General features: G+C 30.7%; 1 protein-coding gene across 3 annotated transcripts; it reads left to right on the top strand.

Moving 5' to 3' along the window:
* Positions 1-5,253: 5,253 nt before the first annotated feature.
* LOC100241327 (uncharacterized) lies at positions 5,254-10,523 on the top strand. 3 transcript variants are annotated; one of them, XM_010645699.3, is made up of 6 exons: positions 5,254-5,882; positions 6,010-6,142; positions 6,516-6,648; positions 7,128-7,164; positions 8,183-8,465; positions 9,178-10,523. In XM_010645699.3, the coding sequence occupies exons 1-6, from the start codon at positions 5,700-5,702 to the stop codon at positions 9,216-9,218; spliced, it is 810 nt and encodes a 269-aa protein (XP_010644001.1). In that variant the 5' UTR covers positions 5,254-5,699; the 3' UTR covers positions 9,219-10,523. The 3 variants fall into 3 exon arrangements, with proteins under 3 accessions (XP_010644001.1, XP_002266779.1, XP_059590412.1); XM_002266743.4 differs by having other exon boundaries at positions 9,158-10,523; XM_059734429.1 differs by lacking the exon at positions 9,178-10,523 and having other exon boundaries at positions 5,255-5,882; positions 8,183-8,654.

The following is a 10,523-nucleotide window of genomic DNA, read 5'->3' as shown; positions in this document are numbered from 1 at the left end:
ATTACAAATTTCTCTTATTTAGGTTTTGAATAATCATGATTAAAAATTTCACTAATAATCAGTATCATTAAGATATTTTGAAATTATATGTTGGTCAATAAATTTTAGTATTAATTCTATAAGAAGTTCTTTTTTTTTTTTGATAATTAGCAACCAAAAAGTAGAGACACCATAAGTGCTTTTGGAAACAAAGCATGAGGGGCAACATCAAATGGTATTGATTGCTTTAAAGGTACTAATTTGAACTTATGGGCACAAGATTAGAATAAATTCCTTAGTTTTTTCGAATACATTTCCTATTTATGTCTTCTTCTTTTTAATATGTTTGATATGATTGAAATCTTTTCGATAAATAACCTAATCTTTATAGCTTATTTAATTTTCTATTATATTCTTTCATAAAGTGGACCATATATCATTTTGGGACTAGTATAAGTATAATATCATTTAATTATTTGTCTCCATTCTAATTTTTCTATTGCCTCTAGTGAAAAAATAGTATGAGTTAAGCTATTAATTTTTATCTTATCTTATTTTTATTTGTATACAAGAAGTGTGGTTGATGGTGTTGTTTGCTTAAATATCCATATAAAATAAAGTTGTTGTAATAGGACCTATTTAGAAATTGTTTTTAAAAACATATTTATGATCTTTAAATTAAAATAAAAAATAGTTTTCTTACCTAAAAAATATTTGACAAACGTTTAATAGAAACAGTTTTTTTGGAAATTTGTTTTGAAAATAGGTTTTTTTAGAACAACTTTAAATCATTTGAATTTTTTTTTTTTTTTGTATTGTCTGTTTTTTCACTTAGGTTAATTTTCAAACAAAATTTTATTCTTAAAAACAAATGAAAAATATTTTTAGGAACTATTCTCAAAAACTATTTTTGAAAACTATTTTTGAAAAAATCACCAAAAAGGGCATGCAATTTTCAATTATTTTCATTAACAGTTTTTTTTTTTTTTGCTTATTGTTTATAAAAGTAATGCACACTTATATGTAATATAAAATTTTTGAAAGTTTTCTTCAAATTTCAAATTTTGTTCTGTACATTATAAGAAAACAACTAAAAACACCTAAAATTTGTTTTAAAAACAATTGTAAAAAGTATTTTATGATAATATCATACAATTTTTTAATTAAAAATTATTTTTTATTCTAAAGAATATAAATCTGTTTTCAAATGGCTCCATATTCATCCAATTTACATGACATATTATGTTAATCAAAACCAAGTACACATATGAGTAGAAAATGAAGAAAAAAAAATGAACGTAATTTGACGATCAATGTGATCTCTACTTCCACATAGTACATCAACACTCAACAATCCACTAATCAAAAGAAAAAAATTGTTGCAATGGTGTAGCTCTCAAAAACTCCTTCAATTACAAATGTATTCTCTAAAAAAAACCTTAAAAAACATAACATGATTAAATATATAACGATGACAAACTCATCATTTATCACATAAAAAAAATTTCTCCAGTTAGCGCTATCCCCTTTAGCTCCCACAAACTAATAGGACAACTTGATCCCCATGAGCTTAGCGGGAAGCTCAATCCCTAACAACTTGACCAAAATGCAACAAAACAGATTCAGAATTCATAATATAATATATTAGAATTAAAATAAAAGAAAATTTGAAATCGATATTTTGATTATCATTTAAGTTAAAGCATGGTAAACACATCTTATTACAACTAAGCACGTGATATGAGTTAGGTTCCTTCCCATCATTTTCACGAACTTCATGACCTTGATAAACTTTTTACCAACAATGAATATGATTAATTACATAAAAAATATGCACTCTTATAGTAGAAGACCATGAGACATTGCATTTGCACAATAATTGATTTTGTTTGCTTAATTAAGACAATATGATTTGTTAAATAATCATAAACCACATTAAGAATTTGATTAATAAATTAATTTTATCATCAAACTCTAAGTATGAAAGTTTATTCTTTGATAATTAATACTCAAAAAGTAGGGACACCATAAATGGTGGGGGTAGGTGTAGGGTTTGGATAATACCATCACATTGTTTTTTTACTTTTTATTACCTTTTTAAACTCATAAAAGGTTTTTTTTTTTTAAAAAAAAAAAAAAGAAAAAATTTCCTCAATAATCCAAAAATAATAATGAAGTAAAATTTTCTCATTCATTTATTTGAAAAATAAATCTAAAAAAAAAAAAAACCATTCATCATATATTAATTGTGACACCAAAAAAAGATGAAAAAAAAATGGAATCTTCACCTAACACTAATAAATAATACATAGCGTGACATTGTTAGGTTCTCAAAATATTGTTAGGAAATTGAATTATTTCTAATAAGTTAATGGGTTGTGAGTTTGGATATCTTAAAGTAATTCAAAAATGGTAATGGCCCATATTGCCATTTGGAACATGATCAACCCACAAGCACTTTTGTCCTATGTCCTCTTATTTATATAGGATTGAATGAAGATTCCATTGACACTAGAATCACATAATTACATATATTTCTTTAAAAAGGAAAAGAGGGAAAAAGTAAAGAAAGAAACAATATGCTAAAGTAATTGTATGTGTTCAATCAAAATGAAAGTTATTATGGAAACAATTTTTAAAGATGTTTTTGTTTTCAACATGTCCAATTTTAAATTGTTTTTTAAGAGTAAGATTATGTTTGGTAACTGTTTTTTTTTTTAAACAGTTTTCTATTATTAAAAGCAGAAAATATGTCCTTTTTGCATAATATTTTTTTAGTTGCTTTTATTTATTTTTTTGAAAATAATATTTAAAAAAAGTTATATAAATATGAATAATGATTAAAAATAAAGTAATACAAATAAAAAATTATTTTTAAAACATATTTAAAAATATAAAAAATAGGTTAATAATATTTCACGTCCCCAAATAGATTATATATGTATATATATATATATAAAACATCAAAAAATTGATTTTAGAAACTGTTTCTTGAAAGTATTTTTTAGATTTATTTTTTTCACAGGATGCTAAGTTAATGTCTTAATATTTGGAAAAAACAAACTCATTTTTAAAATGGCCTTAAAATAAATTATATGTTAAAGGATATATTGCCATAAGTACACTTATTTTTAAAAAAGAAAAATATAAAAATCACACCTACTATCATTAAAGAAAAAAATATTCTAAGCATCGAATAGAAATGAAATATTTTTAAAAATAAAAATATTGAGAATAAAAAAACCATTTAAGTGAGTATGGCCCAAAGCCTGAGAGGCATGAGGGATGGCATCAATAATAGGGGTTTGGGTTGTCCTTCGCCAACTTCACAAATAAATATCCACCAACCAATCAAACACCATGAAACAATTTGCCTCGTCTCCAATTATTCACTTCCCCACTACCTTCCAATAATAACTATAATGTTGTCTTCTCACCCATTACTCAAAATAAAAATAAATAAATAAATAAAATAAAATATATATATATTTTTAAAAAAAAGAAGTTACTTCAATTTGATAAAATACAAATATTAATATTTTAATATTGAATAATATATTTGAGTATCGTATTAAACCAAATATTATTTGTCGTCTAATCGCATTTGAACATGAGTAAAACATTTGAAATATAGAAAATATAGTTAATATTATCTATGTCTTATTTTTATTTTGGATAATTAATATGATTGTTAAACTTTTTTAATAAATTTACATAAAATTACAATTTATGTGACTAAATAAATAGAAATCTCACCATTTTAAAATAAAGAAAGAAATTTTATTATTATTAGCTTTTTCTTGTAGGGTTTGGCAGCAAAATTCTGCCGCCAAAGACTTATCGGAGGTTTCGGTTGGCCGCTTTAATCCTTTACACCGAATATAAAATTAAAAATAAAAATTAAAAAGTGCAGTCATTTTAAACATTCATCTTGAAGGTTGACCGTTGACTTCCCTCGTGGCTGTGATTTAATCTCTCCGTTTTAAGAAATTATTTCCCGTTACGTTTCTGCCACCACGGACTTGCCACTCCACAGCACAGGATCCCCTGGTAAAAACTCGTAATTATTGGAAAAACTGAGGGCGTTTAGATTACCACGCCTTCCCTTACACAAAAATAAAAAAGTACAGCGATGACGGACATAATAATGCCATACATGCCAGTCCCACCCGCATGTTGGCGCGTGCCTTCCAACACCATGGATTCAGGGAATGTATTTGTAGTATGATTTTTCCAATTTTCTTTTAAGATTTTCAATTTTTTAAATCATTTTCAAAAAATTTTAGAAGTCGGCATGGGTGCAAGAATTTATTTTTTTATATTTTTTAAATAAATAATCAAAAGATATTAAATATTATAAAAGTTTAGCGTATTATGATAAATATAATTAATTTTCAGTGAAATAATTAAACTGGGTATAAAAGTAAAGAATTAAGAATTGTAATTTCAACTAATAAAAACGTCATATTGAAAAATAAAATATTAAGGACGAATCACTCAAATAGTAATGGTTTTTAATGTTAGTGTCATAGGTGATCTTTATGATTAAAGATTCAAAGTTGATTTTTTCTTATTTTTTTGTTTTTTTACCTCATTATAACAATTGTATATCCGAAATTCTCAAATCTTTTTCATCCTTTTGTTTGACTTATAACTTAATAATTTTTTTTTTGTTATTTTTTGGATCGACTTTAAAAGATAGATTTGAAAGTTTTAATATTTGATTAAATTTTATAAATTTTTTATAATAAAATAAAGTTTTAAATTTTAAATTTTTCTTTTATGAAATAATTTAATTTTTTTGTTTCTATCGATATGAATAAATAATGAAATGCTAATATATTAGTAACTAATTTGGTGTTTGTTGGAATTGTATACTTTTTGTGCAAGAATAAATATTTTTTTTTATCTCACATTAAATTATTATACATTAAAATACAATAATATAAATTGATAACAATGACTTCTGTTGATATAAATAAATAATAATATATCAAATATTTAGTATCACATAATTGTAGCATAACAACATAAATAGAGATAGTGCCAATTATTTCTATTAATGTAAATGAATAATGATTTAAAAACATTTTGCTACTTTGTTTTTATGTTTTGTATTTAATTATTAAATGTGAAAATATGAGAAAATAAATAGAAAATGGGACCGAATTAACCCTAGAGAAACGCGTGAGACTCACGTTAGAGAGGGCGCGTGAGAGGGAACGGAAAGGTGGGACTAGTGTGTATATAATTCATGTCCGTATTATGAGAGGTCTTTCCTCTTTTCCACCTTTTGCTTTCTCCCCCCCTCCCCCTCTCCCTCTTTTCTTTTCTAATTCTCTCCTCCCTTCTCTCTCCCTCCCCCTCCTCCTTCCCTCTCTCCCTCTCCCTCTCTTTCTCTCTGTCTCTCTCTCTCTATACTCTAGATCTCTGACCTAATTCTCTTTCCATCTCCACCAAATTCGCCTCCAAAAAATTGGATAAAACCCTCCAAATCCCCCCACCCTTCCTCTCTTCCTCTTCCATCTTCCTTAACTTAGATCCACTCCAATTCCCCTTCGCCATTTAACCAAACAAAACACACACCCACCCACCAAGTTTTGCTAGCTAACTTCCAAGGTTGGACAAAGAGAAACCCTCACCATACATCCACAGAGAGAAAGAGACAGAGAGAGAAAAGAAACTCTAATCCAGGGAGAGAGAGGTATTGGAAGAGAAAGATGACTCCAGCTAACTTAGCAGGCCAGTTCGGAGACACCACCTACACCAAAGTCTTTGTTGGTGGGTTGGCTTGGGAGACCCAGAAAGAGACCATGAAGAAATACTTTGAACAGTTTGGAGAGATCTTGGAGGCTGTTGTCATCACTGATAAAACCACTGGAAGATCCAAAGGCTATGGATTTGTACGTACACCCTCCCTTCTTATTCTTTTTCCCCCCACTTTCTTTCATTTTCCTTCTCAATTTTCTCAAGATCTTGTCCCAAAATGGAAGATCTATAACTTAGTTTTCATTCACTTCTCCATCTTAGGTCACTTTTCGTGAGCCAGATGCTGCCATGAGAGCTTGTGTTGATGCTGCTCCAGTCATAGACGGGAGGAGGGCCAACTGCAATTTAGCCTCTTTGGGTGTCCAAAGATCTAAGCCCTCTACTCCAAAACATGGTAAATATATATATATATACATCTACTCCTCTTTTCCATTTTGTAACTTTATTTTTATTTTTTTTATATCAAGGTAGATCTACCAAATATCGATTAAAATCTTTGATTTCATATTGTTACATACTCTTCGTAACCTTTCCATTTTGAGCCAGCACATTCAGGATCATGTGCCGTGAATATTCCTCCAAAAAATGGAAAATACTTCATTGCCATTAACTCCATGTTTCCTAAAACGGAATGGATCAACAACTTGGCATGAAATTCTCTAAGACAATATGGATTTTGTTTTGGAAAACATGTTTTTGCTTTTTGTTTGAAAATATGAAAAAAAAAATATATATATATACATATATAATGTGAGACATATATGCAGGTGGAGGCAGGAACTTTAGGGTAATGGGATCTTTTCAGACAGGGTTTCAAGGAGGGGTGGGCACAGCTTTTCCTTCAGCAGCAACCTTCCCTCATTATGCCATCCAACAAGGGATACCCTATAATCTTTATGGGTATGTATGCCTTTATTTTTAAGGGATATCTACCCTATAAATCTATAATGTATATGAGCGCATGCATGTATCCTTAATTATTTATATCTATCTTCACATGTGTACTTGCACGTGCATTGCCAACTCATCATGATTATGATCATGATCATGCTCATGCATGTCTATACATTGATTTATGTACATGCATGTGCCCTCCATGCATGTATGCCATGATCATCACTCATTCATACTCTTGATCAATCAATGGTTCTTCAACCAAGTTGATTCATGCATGCATGCTAAACACAGAGAATGGCTCATCCAAACAATGAAAATAATTCTTCTATGAATTGCTTTTCGGGTTTTTTAGGGATTTGGCTTTTATTTTTTAATTTGATAAATATAATGGTATCTCGTGTAATTTTATATATCATCCCGAATTTAAAGTGAGGATAAATGAAAATGAGTGTTAATAGTGTTTACTTTGTCATTTGGTGCAGGTACTCTCCATACTCCCCAGACTACACATATCCTACGGTTTGTACAGTTTTATCTTTTATTTATTTATGGTCTTTTGCGTTTCCTTCACTTCTACAACTTAGGATGCGTTTGGAAGTAACACTTTTTGAGGGACAATGACTTTTTAACTTTCTCTGCCAACTCAGGAGTTTTTTTCTTTTTTTCTTTTTAAACAGTAATTATTTTGAGAATATAAAAAAGAAATACCCTCGACTGTTTTTGAGTTTGATAGTAATTACAAAAAATAATATTTGTATGATAATATGAAAAGAGTGAAAAATGCATGATTTTTTTTTTTCATTGAAAATGAAATTCTTGAGTGTAGATAGCAAAATCATTTAAATAAATTGGTAGATTTTTATGGATTTTTGTGTAATAGCAAAAATGCAAATCATAATTTTATGTGTCATTTATCATTTTTTAAATAAAAATAATGAACATACATGTTGACCCTAAAATGGGTTTTCTATTTTTTAGAAAATATTTTCAAAAAACAATTTTTCATTAAAAAAACATGTTAATATTGTACCATATGACATGGATCCGATATTAACACATACAATGTAGCACAATCTAAATGTAAATACCCGTTTTGTTGTCATCCCTAAATGACAGAAAATTATCATGAGCAACTTGTCGTCTTTGCTTTGTCTTGCAAGACTTTTACAATCATTAGCTCAGATTGTACATGGTCCATGGACTCGTGGTCCATTTTCTTCCTCAGACAAGCCTGCAAAATGTTAGCAGTCTTTAGTAAAAAGCTCATAGAAGTATAAGCATCAGAACTATTTATGTTTCTGCTTTGGTCTACTAATGAGCATAGTGAACAAAGACAAACCTCCTTTTCTCCCATCTTTCTTCAAAGGAAATCGCTTTAACGCTTTTAAAATTTGAGTTTTCAAGGAGAGAAAAGGCGAAAAAAGCTCATGTAATCGCCTAAAACCCGAAAATGAGTACATTTAGGCTAATGTTTAAGCAAAATGGGCATTAGGGTTTTGTGGAAGACTTACAAGTGAGTTGTGTGTTGTTGGTTCAGAGCTACTACAGTGTTTATGGAGGTGCAGCTGCCCAATATCCTGTGTATGGGGCAGGGCCAGGAGGGATGATGACCGGCGCAGGCGCAGCTTTTTACCCGTATCTTCAGTTCGGAGAAGGGAGCGGAGGAGCAGCGGCTAGTGGTGGCTACACGTCGGGACAGGGCTATGGAGTCCAGTACCCGCACCACCTTGTTCAGTACTCGGCCATCAACTCCACTGGAGGGTACCCTCAGCATTATGGTGCTCCCATGTCTCTTGCCCCTACCCCTGCGTTGCAATCAGGTTTGCACTGGCATAGACACCTCGGTTTTTATTATTTTTGTAAAGCTTGTTTTGTAGTGATTTTAAGAATTCTTTGTATTTTTTCTAGTATTTTAAAACAGTCTTTCTCGTAAAAACTTTCAAGTTTTATAAAAATTAGAAACGTTTCATAAAATCATTATTAAATAAATTCTTATTTTCATTGCCTAATATTACTAACACGAACAATAATAATTGAATTCAAGCATCATGTGCCAATGAAAGAATGCTCATATGTCAATGTGCCACTTTGTGTGGACACAACAAGCCCGATAGAGTGAAAAGTCATAGATGTCAAATTGAAGTATTTTTTAAAACATTTTTCTATTTAAAAAACACAAACAAGCTCACCCCATCAAAAATTGGTTTAATATTTTTTTTTTGTCTTTTTTTTTTAACTCGAAACAATTTGTAACAAATTTATTTTGAGAATAGATTGTTTTTTATAGTAGATTTGATATATTTTGATGAGAAATAGTCGAAGATATGGAGAATAACATTGCTACTCCCGTGAAATATAAGTTAAGAAAATTGTTTTTCCCTTTTTTTTTAGAACTGTTTTTAAAAACACTGTCAAAATCGATCGATAAGATGGGGTGGTGTCATAACTTTTGTTCTTCATTGAATGATGTTTAGAGGGTTTTTGAAGGAAGGAGTACTAACATCTTTGACAGTGTGTTTTGCTGTGCCACAGGCGTGAACATGGCTCTTCATGCACCGATATCAAATCGCTAAAGATTCATTGATCATCCCAAGTCTTCCTAGTGCTTCACAGTTCCTCAGCAGCTTCTGAAGTTCAAGAAACCTTTGCCCTAACCATGGTTCTCTCTTGTCTTCTCTTCTATCTCTTCTCTTCTAACACAAAGCCCATGTATGCTTGGCATACCGGCATTTTCGCATACACAAAGCCCCCCATAGGGGCTAAAGTCATCACCTCCAAATGTGGAGAGTCATGCATCTTTCTTCCTTCTTTGCATCTCCTTGAAAGAGAAGGGTTCCTTTCAAGAGAATCATGTGCATGTACATCTATATATAAACATATCATCATCATCAACTCAAGCTATTGAATTAGCTGAAGTTGTGTCAACATTTCTAGCCCTGGAAAGGCTAAGAAAAACAACCCCTTTTGGACATTTTAGCCTTTGGAAAAGGCTAAAAGCTTTTAACATGGCTTGCAAAAACTGTAAATTCAACACAAATACCAAGCCCTCAATGAGCTTCAGTATTAGTTTTGAAGAAAATGGATAGTCCCTCCATCTTGTCTTTCTTTTTTTTTTTGGTTTTAAGCTAATCACCTCTAGATGTAGAGGTAGTTTTAGCGATCGAAAACATGGGCATGGATCGCCCGAGTTTTTTTGTGTTTTGACATCAAATTAAGCTAGTCTTCGATCTTAGGGTTTTAAAACTGTTTTTACTTTTGAAATCTTTTTTTTACCAACTGATGATTTCACATAATCTGTGTCTAACCAACCAAAACATCTTCCCTTAGGGTAAGGGAGGGATAATGTCACTAATTTCTTTTGTTGTTAGTTTCTTGTACATTCATTGTGGCTGAACTTTGGGAGTTTCAGCCCCTTTTTCCAACTAAACTTATAGGAGGGATAGTGCATTTTTCCTTTTCATTTTTCACCAACTTCCTATGATCTCCATTCATGGATATGGAGCTCAAACCCTTGAGAGATATTTTGAGTCTCTTGGGTTCTTCTCTACTAACCCACCAACCATGGTTAGGACTTAGGTCATCCTCATCACCAGCTCTCTCCCACTTTCTCCATCTCTCTCTCTCTCTCCCTCCCTCTCTCCCTCTCTTTCTCGCCCTCTCTCATTCATCTCTGATGTGAAATTTTACTTTGAGATGGACCTTGATACTCCCTTTTATGTATAAGCTTATGGTTTGCATTGTAATTAGGGATATTATGCCTAAGACAAGCCCTCATTCTCCATCCATGTTGGTTGAGAATGGATCATACACTACCTACTACTACTACTACTACTACTACTCTCTGCTTAAGTAATTTTAGAGGACACTGTTTTGCTTAA

This window comes from Vitis vinifera, chromosome 18, assembly GCF_030704535.1.
Source record: "Vitis vinifera cultivar Pinot Noir 40024 chromosome 18, ASM3070453v1".
Lineage (NCBI taxonomy): Eukaryota > Viridiplantae > Streptophyta > Magnoliopsida > Vitales > Vitaceae > Vitis > Vitis vinifera.
This window is presented reverse-complemented; position numbering and strand designations above follow the sequence as displayed.